This window comes from Scleropages formosus, chromosome 12, assembly GCF_900964775.1.
Source record: "Scleropages formosus chromosome 12, fSclFor1.1, whole genome shotgun sequence".
Taxonomy (NCBI): Eukaryota; Metazoa; Chordata; class Actinopteri; order Osteoglossiformes; family Osteoglossidae; genus Scleropages; species Scleropages formosus.
In genome coordinates, this window is record NC_041817.1 from 5,359,385 (window position 1) to 5,375,634 (window position 16,250).

The window sequence follows — 16,250 nt, forward strand, 5'->3', positions numbered from 1 at the left end:
TGCTTTGAGAGGCTCATCATGAGGGACATTAAGACCCTGCTGGCCCCCTTGCTGGACACCTTGCAGTTTGCGTATCGTCCCAAGCGCTCAACCGATGATGCCATTGTCACCACCCTCCATCTGGCCTGCACCCACCTGGGCAAAATGGACACATACGTTTGAATGCTGTTCATAGACTTCAGTTTCGCATTTAATGCAATCATTCCTCACCTGATTGGAAAGCTGACCTTGCTATGCCTGGAAACCTCCCTCTGCAACGGGATCCTAGACTTCCTGACTGGGAGACCTCAGTCAGTCTGTATTCGGAGCAGCATCTCCCACACCACCACACTGAGCACTGGGGCCCCCCCAGGGCTGTATGCTCAGTCCACTGCTGGTCACTCTGCTGACTCAGGACTGTGCAGCGATGCACAGCTCGAACCACATCATCAAGTTTGCTAATGTCACCACCGTGGTGGGTCTCATAAGCAAGAACAACGAGTCAGCGTACAGAGAGGAGGCGCAACAGCTAACAGACTTGTGCGGAGCCAACAACCTGTCCCTAAACGTGGACAAAACGAAAGAGTTGGTTGTTGACTTCAGAAGAGCACGGAGCAACCACTCTCTGCTGAACATTATTGGCTCCTCTGTAGAGATCATCAAGAGCACCAGATTCCTTGGTGTTCACCTGGCAGACAACCTGACCTGGTCCCTCAACACCAGCTCCATAGCCAAAAAAGCCCAGCAGTGTCTCGAGACCATCTCCCACCTTTCATCCTCACCACATTCTACAGAGGAACTATAGAAAGCATCCTGAGCAGCTGCACCACTTCCTGGTTAGGAAATTGCACTGCTTTGGATCACAAGGCCCTGCAACAGATAGTGAGGACAACTGAGAAGATTATCGGGTCTCTCTTCCATCTATCGCAGACATTTACATTTATTCATTTAGCAGGCCCTTTTGTCCAAAGTGACATACATCTCAGCAAAAATACAATTTGTCCATTACATTAAGAGAAAGAGACATGGCAGCAGTTTGTTACCTTCCACTTGATGCACCGATGTTCATTGCTTGAGTAGGTGCATAAAACGCAAGATAGATGAATCTTGATAACCTCCTACCATTTTTTTTTTTAAATAAGATACACAATCACATACAATGCCGGAGTAGTGGCTGTATAAATGCTTATCTGGGGATGCTCATAAAGTTATGGTGCATGATCATTTACACCATACATGAGCTGGAGAGAGCTTGGGCGAAATGGGTCCGAAGAGGTAAGTTTTAAGACCCTTCTTGAATGTAGACAGAGTTTCCGCAGGTCTGAGTGAGAAGGGAAGGTCATTCCACCACAACGGAACCAGAACCGAGAACCTCTGTGCTTTACCTGTTGTGCATGGGAAAACCAAGCGAGCAGAAGTAGATGAACAAAGGGGGCTGGCTGGGGTGTAGCGGCTGATCAAGTCCTTTAAATAGCTCGGAGCAGTTCTATTGATGCAACTGTAGACAATAACCAGGGTCTTGAATTTGATTCAGGCAGCTATAGGAAGCCAGTGCTAAGAAATGAGTAGAGGAGATATGTGGGAATGCTTTTGCAAATCAAACACAGCCCATGCAGCAGCATTCTGTATCAGCTGCAGAGGTTGGATGGCAGTAGTAGGAATATTGATTGATTCAGATCAAGAAGATTGATTCATGAATTTACACAACACACTGCATCCATAAAGCCACCAGCACTGTGGATGACCCCACACACCCCCCACACAAACTCTCCTGCTGTCTGACAAAAGGTACCGAAACATTCAGGCCCTCATTGCCAGACTCTGCGCAACAGACGAGGCAGAAGACAACAGATGCGGTGCCCGTCTGTGAAGGGGTTTTATTTAGTTTCAGTTCAGGGAGAAGGAAGGGGATGGAAAAGCGGGGGCAGGGAACAGGTAGGATGGGGCATCATGCAGGTCAGGGGGGCTGGGAGCCTCGGGTTGGTCCGGACGCCGGCGTCGTCTCCGGGCTTGGGTTTGAATTCGTGCTCGTCTGCTGGGATTCGCTCTCCTCCTCCATCGCTCTCCCTCACTGCTGGGCACAGGGAAAGAAATAGGGAGTGCAGTCAACCCCAGCTGCGACTGCTTCATCCCCATCTCCGACCCCTTCCCCGGCCTCCTCGACGTGCTACACTGTGTAACAGTTTCGTCCCCCAAGCAATCAGATTCTTCAATACCCAAGCACTGCACTGACACCAGCTCACACACACACACACACACACACACACACACATATACACATGCAACTGAACACCACTCTACTCCCTTGGCCATTTTTTTTTGCACTCTTTTTTATTAAATTGCTGCTACAACACCTAACTAGGGCTGGGTGCAATGCCTTTCAGGCAGCAGGAGGGGGCAGGGTGGCACCTGGCGTCATGGACCCTCGCGGCAGAAACTGGCTCTTGTCACCTTTGGGGTGAGGGAAGGAGCCGGAACTGGTATGGGAGGTTGAGAGATACCAACTAGATATAGTTGGTCTCACCTCCACTCACAGTGTTGGCTCTGGAACCAAACTCCTCGAAAGAGGGTGGTCTCTCTCCTACCCAGGAGTTGCACAGGATGAGAGGTGCCGGGCGGGTGTGGGGATACTCAGAAGCCCCTGGCTGGGTGCCATACAGTTTGAGTTTGTCTCGGTGGACGATAGGGTCGCTTCAATGCAACTTAGGGTTGCAGAGAGGAAAACTTTGACTGTTGTGTATGCTTATGCACCAAACAACACTTCAGAGTATTTGACCTTTTTGGGGAGAGTGGATTGGTCCACAGTCGTCTGGACAGGGCTCCATCTACAGACTCCATAGTCCTACTGGGGGACTTCAACAGTCACATTAGCAATGACTGGGAAATCTGGAGTGGGGTGATTGGGAAGAACGGCTTGCCTGATCTAAACCCGAATGGTGAAATGTTATTGGACTTCTGTGCTGGTCATGGTTTGTCCATAACAAACACCATATGTGAACACAAGTATGCTCATAAATGTACTTGGTACCAAAGCTCCTTGGGCCAAAGGTCAACGATTGACATTGTAGTCATTTCACTGACTTGAGGTCACATGTTCTGGACACTAGAGTGAAGAGAGGTATGAAGCTGTCAACTGATCACAATCTGGTGGTGAGCTGGATCAGATAGTGGGGAAAACTGGTGGACAGACCCAGTAGACCCAAGCGCATAGTGAGGGTGTGCTGGGAACAACTGTCAGAGGACCCTGTCTGGAATGATTTTAACTCCCGCCTCCATGAGAACTTCCCCCAGGTATCAGAGAAGGTAGGGGACATGGAGTCTGGATGGACCCTGTTCCAAACCTCCTTTGTGGAAGCAGCCAGGTGCAGCTGTAGCCAAAAGCTTGTGGGTGCCAGTCACGGCGGCAACCCAAGAACCCGCAGGTGGACACTGGTGGTGAGGGAAGCCATCAAGCTGAAGAAGGAGGCCTTTAGGGCCTGGTTGGCTCTGGGGACTCCTGACTCAGCAGATAAATAGCAGCAGGCATAAAAGGTGGTAGTGGCTGCGATGGCAGAAATCAAAATCCGGATCATGGAAGGAGTTTGGAGAGGCTATGAAAAATGACTTTCAGTCGACCTCAAAGAGGTTCTGGAGAACTATCTGGTGGTTCAGCAGGGGTTGGAGGAGCTTCACTCACCTGTGCTCAGCAAAAGTGGAGAATGTCCTCATATGAGGACATTATCGGGAGGTGGAACGAGTATTTTAAGGAACTCCTAAATCTGAGAGATAGTCCTCTCTTACAGGAGTCAGGGCCAGAGGCTTCCGGGCTATGAGAGTCCAGTTCCCTGGTGAAAGTCACTGAGGTAGTTGGAAAGCTCCGCATTGGCAAAGCACCGGGGGTGGACGAGATTCACCTGGAGCTGCTTAAGGCCCAGGATGTTATAAGGCTGTCATGGACCTCGAGGACAGTGCCTTTGGATTGGCAACCTGGGGTGGTGGTCTCTATCTGTAAGAAAGGGGACCGGAGAGTGTGCGCCAACTATCGGGGTATCACACTTCTCAGCCTCCCTGGGAAAGTCTATGCCAGGGTGCTGCAAAGGATGCTCCAGCCGAGAGTTAAACCTCGGATTGAAGAGGAACAATGCGGATTCCGTCCTGGCCGTGGAACAGTGGACCAGTTTTTTACCCTCTCACAGATAATTCAAGGGGAATGGGAGTTCGCTAATCCAGTCTACATGTGTTTTGTGAACTTGGAGAAGGCCTATGATCATGTTCCCCGAGAAATTCTGAGGGAGGTGCTTTGGGGGTATGGGGTGCCGGGGCCACTACTGTGGACCATTTGGTCTCTGTACACACAGAGCGAGAGCTGTGTCTGCATACTTAGCATTAAGTCAAGCCCGTTCAGTGTGGGTGTTGGACTCCGCCGAGGTTGTGCCATGTCCTAACTCCTCTTTGTGGTTTCCATGGATAGGATATCAAGGCACAGCCGAGGTCAGGAGGGCATTCTATGTGGGGGCCAGAAGGTGATGTCTCTGCACTTTGTGGATGATGTTGTCCTTTTGGCAGTGTCACATGGATGCCTCCAGCACACACTGGAACAGTTTGCAGCTGAGTGTGAAGCAGTTGGCGTGAGGATGAGCACCTCTAAGCCGGAGTCCATGGTTCTCTCACGGAAAAGGATGGCATCCCCCCTTCAGGTAAGGGGAGAGAATTTGCCCCAGGTGGAGGAGTTTAAGTATCTTGGGGTCTTGTTCATGAGTGAGGGGAGAAGGAAGTGTGAGATCAGCTGCAGACCGGGAGCAGCAGCAGCAATGCAGTTGCTGTACCAGACTGTAGTGGTGAAGGGGGAGCTGAGTCATAAGGTTAAGCTCTCTATTTACCCCTCTACGTCCCCAGCCTCAGAGTCATGAACTCTGGGTAATGTCTGAAAGAATAAGATCATGCATACAAGAGGCTGAAATGAGCTTTCTCTGCAGGGTGGTGGGACGCACTCTCCGTGACAGGGTGAGGAGTTTGGCCATCCAGGAGGAACTCAGAGTAGAGCTGTTACTCCTCCGCCTTGAGAGGAGCCAGTTGAGGTGGTTCGGGCATCTGGTAAGGATGTCCCCTCGGCGCCTCCCTTTGGAGGTATACCAGGCATGGCCACCTGGGACGAGACTCCGAGGTTGGCCCAGGATCCGCTGGAGAGATTATATCGCTCAGTTGGCTGGGGAGCGGCTGGGGATCCCCCGGGTTGAGCTGGAGGAAGTTGCAAAGGACAGGGATGTCTGGGCTTCTCTGCTCTCGCTGTTGCCATCATGACCCCAGAAGGACAAGCGGTTAGGAAAATGGATGGATGGATACCTAACTAGTATGTTTACATTTACAGCATTTATTGTATATTTATAAATAAACACAAACACACAGTCTACAACCGTTTGTACTGAGGAGGATCGCAGCAAGCTGGAGCCTAACCAAGCATGCCAGTCCACTGCAGGGCACCCCAAGCAGGGCTAGAACCCCTGACTCACCACAGAGCAGGCCCCGGCCAAGCCCATTGTGCCACTGCACCTCTCTCTGTATAAATAAAGATATATTTATAGTTTATATTTATTATTTATTGTGTAGGTAGCTTTGAATTGTTTCTATGTAACACCATGGTCCTGGAGGAACGTTGTTTCGTTTTATTGTATGCTGTACCAGCTGTATATTAGTTGAAATGACAAGAATGCCACTTTGACTTGACTTTGACTTGATCCAGTTTATTGGCCGTACATGTTTGACTAGTAAATTATTAATAAATGTTCAGTAATGTGAGCCAAGACACCAGGAGAACATGCTGGAATTACGCAGTTATCTCGCTGTACAAGCGCTATCGTGCAAAATAGAAGAACGGTGTAAAACCGTTGCCCGCCACAAGGCGGAGCTAGAGGACAGCATTCCACAGTGTACTTTTCACTACCAGTCCTCCATATTCAACATGAATTTTACAGTTTGTAGGGGGACTTATGCTGAGTGAAGCTGATTATTTCTGAAGCGTTCTTCGGATGGGAAAAGACTTGTAAGTTACCCATTTAGAAAATTTGAGAAGAACTGGCTAATGTTGTAACATTTAAATGTATTCTGAAACTCAAACATGACAAAGAATAAATTTAGGTGCTTAAAACCTATAAAGTGTAAAAAAAATTACCTTTCAGGTCATTTATAATATACAAATGCTTTCATTCTGGTGTGTAGAACAAATGGTTATGGTCTTACACTGTGCGTGAATGTTATGAAAAATGACATGGTTGCAACACATTGAACAATATGCAATAAACCTTTCTTAATATTTTACAAAAGCAAAAAAAGGAAAAAACAGAAGTAAGAAACATGCATATTTATTTTACAGTTAGAACACTTTAAATAAAACTACAAATGTACTTCACTTATATAAAAGATAGATCATATCCCGTTCACATCCAAAATAATAATTTACTGCATAAATTAAAATATCACTATTGTATATACAATTTTATTAAAACAATATTTTACTATGTAGTTTTTCCTCAATCTTGATATTTGCTTTCTTTTAATTTTACAGGTTTTTCAGTCTCACCAAAAAGGAATGCTTTGTATGCTTAAATGGTTCAATATTTCATGTCAGAAAAGTCATAAGATTTGAATTCTCAACGAACATCAGACTTTGTAAAACATGACCTCACTGATCAAACTACATTGCATACATCCTGGAAAACAATTGTTTGTTGTAAATTGTAATAAAGGGAATGAGAAAATTCACAAAGCTGCTGGAAGCACAGACTGGGCAATACAATGAACGCATTTTCCAGTTCAGAACAAAAAATCCCATACTGGTGCTGGCATGCACCAGTGCACATGTGACATGCAAACTGTGTAAGTACAACACGCACACATACAAGTTCATACGAAATGCACACATATTTAGATTTTTATGTCATAGCAACCTTTAGCATCAGTTCAAATGGACTGTGAAGCAAAGCTCTCGTATCAACCGTCACTCACATTCACATCAGTACTTTTACACCCTCTCCAATCCCTTGATTCACCATCTTCATCAAGAGGGGTTGAAAAGTGTGTAATCTCAAGGGATGTGGGAATGCATTCTGATATAACAGCACTATGAATCGTGAACACACAAAGCTTGCATATTAATGATTTTTCAATAAGTCTGTGCAGTCAATCATCCTATAAGAACACAAATGTCTACCAGTTTGTAACATCAAAGCTCTCCACCATTATCTTGACACTGGTGTTTTTTTAGACACTGGGTCAAAAATGTCAGATTTCTGCAATGATGGGCTGTATGTATCAGTCAAAAGTTTGAGTACACTCAGGCATCTTGGGAAATACTTGTATGGCATGAACTGGACAGAAGAGTCGAGGTGAAGCAACACGGGTGTCCTATGGTTCTGGGAACTACTGCAAAAGAGCTGCAGTGGCTGCTCACGTGATCAAATGTATTAACCAAATGCCATATGTGAGGGGAGGTACAGAAAATGCGTTCAAAGTTTCAAATGGTACTGTAAATTCATTCTTGTACATGAAAAATTATAAAAAATATATATTTGTAGCCACCATTATCTGTTTTTATGGTATTTACAGAGTCATTCCAGATTAACAGAACAACTGTCATACCCTTTAGAGATCTGAACTGGCAACCTTTTCCGTATTTGGCATTGATGCCTACTAAACCGAGCTGCTGCACCAGTCTTCTGCACTGCTGCTTGAATGGATTAACATAAACGTCAGAGAACGCCAACTTTCGTCAGCAACCGCAAGTGAAGTCTTTTTATACATGTATGTACTATATGGTGCAACTGTACAAAAAAATAACTCAGTAACTTATATGATCACATTTGTCTGGTGTTTGAGCAAAAATAGATAGCATCTATAGCACTGATTGCTCTCTTTTTATATTGACGTGATTTTGCAAAGCGTTGGCATTGCCATTGCCATACAGGCCAAATGTCAAGTAAGTTATAGGAAAGAATGGCAGTAAATCTCATTGAAAAGCCCCAATGGCTTTCCAACTCTTAAGGCACTTTGACGCAGTCCTGATCGGAAGACCAAAGCCCACAGCAAACGTGGCAACGTCCCGAGGACTCAGAATGGATGTCTAAAATGTGGTTGATTCAGGTCCGTGGCTGTGTCTCTAATCACCGGGCCTTCGTCCTGTAAGTCCTCTTGATTTGGTTGCCTGCTCTGAGGTCAGAGCTGAAAACTGCAAATTTTTCAGCCTTCGTCTATACAAATGCTAATGCAAGCAGGCCCACCACCTTGGGAAACGTGGTCTCCATGTATGTAAAATGGAAGTGACCAACGTGAGGACGAGCGTACACAAGACTCCTTTACAAAGCTCCAAATTCAATCTTTTCCCCCTGAAGACACGCTTGAGCCAGGTTTGTGTGACATTCGACTCGGGACATCGTCCTCCTCCCCCTGGTGAGGACAAAACCTTCCCCACAGAATGAACAATAGCCAATTTTTCTTTGTCCCCGCTGCTTCACAATGCAGCTTGCGGGTCACTGCTCTTTTATTTCATGGGCCACTGTTCTGCGGGAGGAAGGTTTTTATTTTTTCCAAGCGATTGTGAGTAAAACAAACTCCCCGGAAAGCTCCCAAAGAACTTGCCCTTTTCAAAAAGACCCAGTCCAACCACGGTTACAGATGCATCAGCTGGCAAAGCAGGAGAAAGCGGCTTGAAAAGGCTTGCTTTGCGTCCAGTGTCTCACACTCTTGTCAGTGTAAAGTCAGGCCAGGGCCTGGCAGCCTCAGCCCACACCACTTATTCAGCTGCCCAGTCTTTAGCTGACTCTGTTGTTTGTTCGCTTGATTGTTTGTTTGTTTTGTAAGTCCACCACAAGATGCCAGAAGACTGTGGGCAACTGCAGTCTTGCTACCTGCAGAGGACACTGCCCTAGTTGCCCACAAGAGGGCTGAGGTCGCCGTGGTGGTTCTTCAACTTCTTCTTGAAGAAAGATATGGTGGAGGGCCGATAGAAGATGATCCAAGGCTCTGAGGCAGGGTTCTGGCTGCAGGCTTCTGATCCACTGATGGACGGTATGGTTGGGGATCTGAAAAGGAGGGAATGTCAGTGAAACAGCAAACAAAGGAAGAGCAGCTCATGCCAGGGGAGCTCTAGGGGCCACATTTACTTACTCTTCTCGCACGCACACGCACACGCACACGCACACACACACACTTTTTCTTCAGGAATTAAGTTTAAACGCAATGTGTTCTTATGCTGCGGTGACGCAGTGGGTTGGACCACAGTCCTGCTCTCCTGTGGGTCTGGGGTTCAAGTCCCGCTTGGGGTGCCTTGTGGCGGACTGGCGTCCCATCCTGGGTGTGTCCCCTTCCCCCTCCGGCCTTACGCCCTGTGTTACCGGGTAGGCTCCGGTTCCCCGTGACCCCGTATGGGACAAGCGGTTCTGAAAATGTGTGTGTTCTTATGCTCCAAATGTTTAAGGTACAAACTTTCAAAGACACTGACATTTTTTGGGTTATTTATTTTTAATTGTATTTCTTCATTTGCCCATTTTTAAAAATTGTTCAGGAGCAAATGCAATGTGTTTTGCACACCCAGCCATTAAATGGCAGGAAAACACACCCAAACAGAGGAGGAGTGTGACACCGCATCAATTTTAACCTTTAACCCCACTTCTACTTTGTTTACAGCTTGCATCGGGTGCTTCTGACCGCTGGTGATCGGTAACAAGATGAGAAATGTTGCACATGTATACAGTAAATCACTCAAAGTTGTAAAGACAACTTTTGTAGTCATTCTAAGTTAGCATTAATGTAGCTCAAAGGCAAAAAAAATCTTATTTTTAATTTATTATAGCGGTATATGAGACTTTTGCAGAACCTACCCAGAAAATAAATCAGAGTAAATAAATCAGAATACACACACACACACACACACACACACACACACACACACACACACATTTTCAGAACCGCTTGTCCCATACGGGGTCGCGGGGAACCGGAGCCTACCCAGCAACACAGGGCGTAAGGCCAAAGGGGGAGGGGACACACCCAGGACGGGACGCCAGTCCATCGCAAGGCACCCCAAGCGGGACTCAAACCCCAGACCCACTGGAGAGCAGGACTGGGTCCAACCCACTGCGTCCCCTAAATCAGAATAAATCTTTTTAATATTATGCTTTTATAGAATGTGTAGATAATAAAGTGAACAAAGTGTCCAGATACTGACAAAAAGAGTCAAATAGGAGGCATAAAAACTTAATAAATCTGTACTGAAGTTAGGATGTGTAGAACACACAGAAGTACAGAATGCTACATATACAATACTTTAAAGACACTCCTTCCACATAAGACTTCACCATGCTCATACTGAACAATACTAGCATAAAATATTTCAATGCGAAAAAAAAATAAAATCCGGCGTCAAACTTGTACTCCTGAAGTGTGAGATAAAGCTAAACAGTCTTGATCTCATGGGGAGACAACAGCTGATGATGCTTCTTTGCACCTACACAGCAAGAAACAGGTTCTTCCTCCTGTCATGGCAATTTTTTATATGTACCCTGAGCAGTAAAGGCCTTTGATCTCATCGGAAAGTGAATGGCCACACATTTGTATGGTAAGAAACACTCAGCTGCAGATTCCATCTTTGGCCTGTGTGGAAATGGTGCGGCTGAGCAACCCCCTGGCATTAGGGGTCACGGAGTACTTACTTGACGGTGATGTGCAGGAGTAATTTTGCAATCATGGCTATGACTGTCAGTGTCAGAAGAGCAGCCAGTGCATAAATGGTCCACACTGTGCAAGGAATGAGATTAATGTTAGGCAGATAAATAAATGGAAGTATGCATGTAGGATGAGTAAAATAACAAATTAACTACAGGAGCCCCCTCCTTAAACTGCCACCTTAATGTGGTGGAGGGGTTTGAGTGCCTGAATGATCTCAGGAGCTATGTTGCCTGGGGCAATATGCTCCTGGTAGGGTCTCCCATGGCAAACAGGTCCTGGGTGACAGACGAGACAAAGCGCGGTTCAAAACCCCCTTATGATAACTATTAAATCAAGGTTTTCATTTACCCCGCCCGGTATGGGGTCACCGAGGCCCCACCCTGGAGCCAGGCCTGGGGGGGGCTCGCATGCGAGCGCCTGGTGGCCAGGTCTATGCCCACGGGGCCTGGCTGGGCTCAGCCCGAAGCCATGACGTGGAGCCGCTCTTCGGTGGGCTCACTACCTGCCAGAGAGACCGTAAGGGGCCGGTGCGTTGTGATTTGGGCAGTGGTTGGGGCCGAGCGCCCGGCCAACCCAAACCTCGGGCGCCAACTCTGGTTTTTGGGACTTGGAATGTCACCTCACTGGCGGGGAAGGAAGTGCAGGAGCTGGTGCAGGAGGTTGAGAGATACCGTCTAGATATAGTCGGGCTCACTTCCACTCACAGCTTAGGTTCTGGAACCACTCTTCTCGACCAGGGGTGGACTCTCCACTATTCTGGTGTTGCCCAGGGTGAGAGATGGCGGACTGGTGTGGGCTTGTTAATAGGCCCCCAGTTCAGCTGCCATGTGTTGGAGTCTACCCCGGTGAATGAGAGGGTCGTCTCCCTTCGCCTTCGGGTCAGGGAACGGTCTCTCAGTGCCGTTTGTGCTTATGCACCTAACGGCAGTGCAGGGTACCCAGCCTTTTTAGAGTCCCTGGGGGGCGTGCTGGAAAGCGCTCCCACTGGGGACTCTGTCATTCTACTGGGGGACTTTAACGCCCACGTGGGCAGTGACAGGGACACCTGGAGGGGTGTGACTGAGAGGAACGGCCTCCCTGATCTGAACCCGAGTGGTGAGTTGTTATTGGATTTCTGTGCTAGTCACGGTTTGCCCATAACGAACACCATGTTCAAGCAAAAGGGTGTCCATCAGTGCACGTGGTACCAGGACACCCTAGGTCGGAGGTTGATGATCGACTTTGTAGTCGTTTCTTCTGACCTTCGGCCATATGTCTTGGACACTCGGGTGAAGAGAGGGGCTGAGCTGTCAGCTGATCACCACCTGTTGGTGAGTTGGATTCGATGGCGGGGGAAAAAGCTGGGTAGACCTGGCAGGCCCAAACGCATAGTGAAGGTCTGTTGGGAACGTTTGGCAGAGGCCCCTGTCAGAGAGGTTTTCAACTCCCACCTCCGACAGAGCTTCAACTAGGTCCCGAGGGAGACTGGGGACACTGAGTCCGAATGGACTATGTTCCACACCTCCATTGTCGGGGCGGCGGTCCGGAGCTGCGGCCGTAAAGTCTCCGGCGCCTGTCGCGGCGGCAATCCCCGAACACGGTGGTGGACACCGGAGGTAAGGGATGCCGTCAAGCTGAAGAAGGAGTTCTATCGGGCCTGGCTAGCTCATGGGACTCCTGAGGCAGCTGATGGGTACAGGGGGCCAAGCGGAACACGGCTCTGGCAGTCATCGCAGCAAAACCTTGGGCCTGGGAGGTGTTCAGCAAGGCCATGGAGGAAGACTTCCAGTCGGCCTCAAAGAGATTCTGGCAAACCGTCCGGCGGCTCAGAAGGGGGAAGCAGTGTTCCGCCAATACTGTTTACAGTGGAAGTGGTGCGCTGCTGACCTCAACTGAGGATGTCGTCAGGCGGTGGAAGGAGGACTTTGAAGATCTCCTCAATCCCTCCAACACGCCTTCCGTAGAGGAAGCTGAGACTAGGGACTTGGAGGAGGACTCGTCCATTACCCTGGCTGAAGTTGCTGAGGTAGTCAAAAAACTCCTCAATGGCAAGGCTCCAGGGGTGGATGAGATCCGTCCCGAGTTTCTCAGGTCTCTGGATGTTGTGGGGCTGTCTTGGCTGACACATCTCTGCAGCATTGCGTGGAGTTCGGGAACGGTGCCTCTGGACTGGCAGACCGGGGTGGTGGTCCCTCTTTTTAAGAAGGGGGACCGGAGATTGTGTTCTAACTATAGGGGGATCACACTCCTTAGCCTCCCTGGGAAAGTCTATGCCGGGGTACTGGAGAGGAGAATCCGACCGATAGTTGAACCTCGGATGCAGGAGGAGCAATGCGGTTTTCGCCCTGGACGTGGAACACTGGACCAGCTCTATACCCTCACTAGGGTGTTGGAGGGTTCATGGGAGTTTGCCCAATCAGTCCATATGTGTTTTGTGGACCTGGAGAAGGCATTCGACCGTGTCCCTCGTGGGATCCTGTGGGGGTTGCTTCAGTATTAGGGGATCCAGGGCTCGCTGCTACGGGCTGTTCGTTCCCTGTATGACTGGAGCAGGAGCTTGGTTTATATTGCCGGCAGTAAGTCAGACCTGTTCCTGGTGCATGTTGGACTCCGCCAGGGCTGCCCTTTGTCACCGATTCTGTTCATTATCTTCATGGACAGAATTTCTAGGCACAGCCAGGGAATGGAGGGTGGCTGCAGGATCTTGTCTCTGCTTTTTGCGGATGATGTGGTCCTGTTGGCTTCATCGAATCAAGGCTTACGGAGTGCACTGGAGAGGTTTGCAGCCGAATGCGAAGCGGCGGGGATGAGAATCAACACCTCCAAATCCGAGGCCATGGTTCTCAGTCGGAAGAAGGTGGATTCCCCCCTCCCGGTCAGGGGGGAGTTGAAGTATCTCGGGGTCTTGTTCTCGAGTGAGGGAAAAATGGAGCGGCAGGTTGACGGACGGATCGGTGCGGCGTCCGCAGTAATACGGTCATTGTACCGGTCTGTTGTGGTGAAGAAGGAGCTGAGTCGTAAGGCGAAGCTCTCAATTTACCAGTCGATCTACGTTCCTACCCTCACCGATGGTCATGAGGTCTGGATCATGACCGAAAGAATGAGATCGCGGATACAAGCGGCAGAAATGAGTTTCTTCCGCAGAGTGACTGGGCGCACCCTTAGGGATAGGGTGAGGAGCTCAGTCACCCGGGAGGAGCTCGGAGTAGAGCCGCTGCTGCTCCACATCGAGAGGAGCCAGTTGAGGTGGCTCGGGCATCTGTTCCGGATGCCTCCTGGATGCCTCCCTGGTGAGGTGTTCCGGGCATGTCCCACTGGGAGGAGGCCTCGGGGCAGACCCAGGACACGTTGGAGAGAATTTGTCTCCCAGCTGGGCTGGGAACGCCTTGGGGTTTCCCCAGAGGAACTGGAGAGGTGTGCGGGGAGAGGGAAGTCTGGAGGACTCTGCTCGGACTGCTGCCCCCGCGACCCGGCCCAGGATAAGAGGAGGAAGACGGATGGATGGATGGAACTACAGGAGCAGAATTATTCACTTTAAAGAGCTGATAAAGCCTGTAGAGAAGGAAATGATACAAGACTATGAGTATTTTGACAGCTGGAGGTGAGCCAAGGAACGGTGAATGGCAGAGGTACCCCCCCTGTAAGGTGGGGTGGAGTGGGATGGGTGGGATCCTGTTATGGCCTTGGGCACGAACCTGGCATGTTATGGTCGGGCTTTCCGGGGCTCGATGTGATCACATACAGGATCTGGGAGGACTGTCCGCCCAGGGTGTCGTTGGCCTTCCCCGTGATGCTCTCGGGGGCTGGCTCCATCGTACTCACAGGCTCTACCATTTCTTTGTAACCTTCCTCTTCTTCGCCAGTCCTGGGTTCTGTGCCTTTGAGTGCTGGAACAAAAAAAGGTCTTTAAGGTTCAGATCTAACTGAAAAAGTAATAAAAAATGTATTACCACAGTTTGTCGTAAATAAATACATCTAAAGACTATTTAATCATACAACCTCAAGGAATGTTGTTCCACTTACAGTCTTCCCCGAGATATGCCCATACGAGTTAACGACCTTATGAGATGTTTCATTTAAGATTCCTGCTTCGACTTATAAAGCATTTCTTCACATTTACAAGGACCAAATTTGGATATCACATGTCCTCTGACAACTGAGCAACATGAGACATTACAGTTGCATGTAGCTGAAACCTTCATCCAAGATGACTTATATTGTTGGATACACTGCGCTGGACTCTACAATTATTCACTCATCTATACAGCAGAGCAATGTAACACACATACACACAAACACTAACAGATCCACAAACCAAGGGCACAGTCACCATTGACTTGAAACATGTTTTAGGACTGTGTGAGGAAACTAAAGCGCCCAGTGGAAACGTATGTGGACACAAAGAGAACATGCAAACAGCACACAGACTGCTCAGAGATGGAACTTACATCGAATCACGCAGTACAGATGCTACCACACACCAGTGATACCCAGTTCATCACCGTGTCACCTACACCAGAGACCATTGCCACCATGTGTTCCTCCTTTAAGTTATAGTTCAACTCCTGCTGTGAGAAGTTCTCAACCTTGTTAACCTTCTGTTTGTTGGTTTCACATGTTATTTTCTCTGTAATTATGTGTGTGTGTGTGTGTGTGTGTGTGTGTGTGTGTGAATTTGTATTGTTTTAAATGATTTCTTTTGTCTACTTTTCTGCATTAGAGGTTGAATTGATACTAGAGCATAGCAGTATGATTTATACATATGTATTTCTGTTAGCGTTACGTGTACAGTACTCAACGGCTACAAAAGAGCTGAAGGAGTGCAGGTAGATGGCCACAGAGTATTATGAAGTAACTAATAAAGAAAATTGCCTTGTGATGTTGATTGTCCTGCTAACCACTGCAGGTCAGTCAAAAAAACATCTAAAAAAATGTGTGGAAGAAATTAAATAGAGGGTGGGGAAACTACTACCCATGCATCATTTACTGACATTGTTTAATGCTTATTTTATATTTATTAGACATTTATTACATTGATTTTTACATTTATTAACTCTTCTTGTGCACACTTTTTGACTAATCCTAATAATTGTGTCAATTATAATGGGATCTGGTGGTATTTTAATATAGCTGGGTGTCAATTTGGGACTCACGAATACATAAATGCCACGCCCACGTCATCGGCATAATCGGATACACCTAGGGCTCAACAGCTTAAAAGGCAGAAGCAAACGATGAGGGTCGCGGAATCTTGTTCGCCGATCACTCACTCGCTCTGAGTCAGCCCACCTGTCGCCTTGTACCCTGCTCCTCGCTCCTAGCCCCTCTTCCCTTCGCCCATCTCCTGAGACCGCTCCCGTCCTGAAACCTGATCCGCTCACTCGTGTTCTGACCCACTGCCTGTTTTCCCGACTCTGACACTGGATTTCCTGGTTTAACTCGTTTGCAGTCCGAAGACCCTTGCTTGTACCTGACTTCGATTCCTGTCTAGCGTCTGAATAAACCCCTGTGCACTCTGCACTTGAGTCCGCCCCTTCCTTCTGGGACAAAAACCATGACAGAAGGTTCCGCCTACGGAACGGACTCAGCGGAGC

The 16,250-nt window shown here is 48.3% G+C and overlaps 1 protein-coding gene across 1 annotated transcript in view; it reads right to left on the reverse strand.

Annotated features, from left to right (window-relative positions):
• Positions 1 to 6,502: 6,502 nt before the first annotated feature.
• The window catches only part of kremen1 (kringle containing transmembrane protein 1), a 73,502-nt gene continuing 63,754 nt past the window's right edge, over positions 6,503 to 16,250 (reverse strand). The window contains exons 7-9 of the mRNA XM_018737825.2: positions 14,352 to 14,543; positions 10,662 to 10,746; positions 6,503 to 9,032 (exon numbers count right to left, since the gene is read on the reverse strand). Of these exons, the coding sequence (XP_018593341.2) occupies positions 8,876 to 9,032; positions 10,662 to 10,746; positions 14,352 to 14,543 (434 nt within the window). The 3' untranslated portion in view covers positions 6,503 to 8,875. The remainder of the gene's footprint in view (positions 9,033 to 10,661; positions 10,747 to 14,351; positions 14,544 to 16,250) is intronic.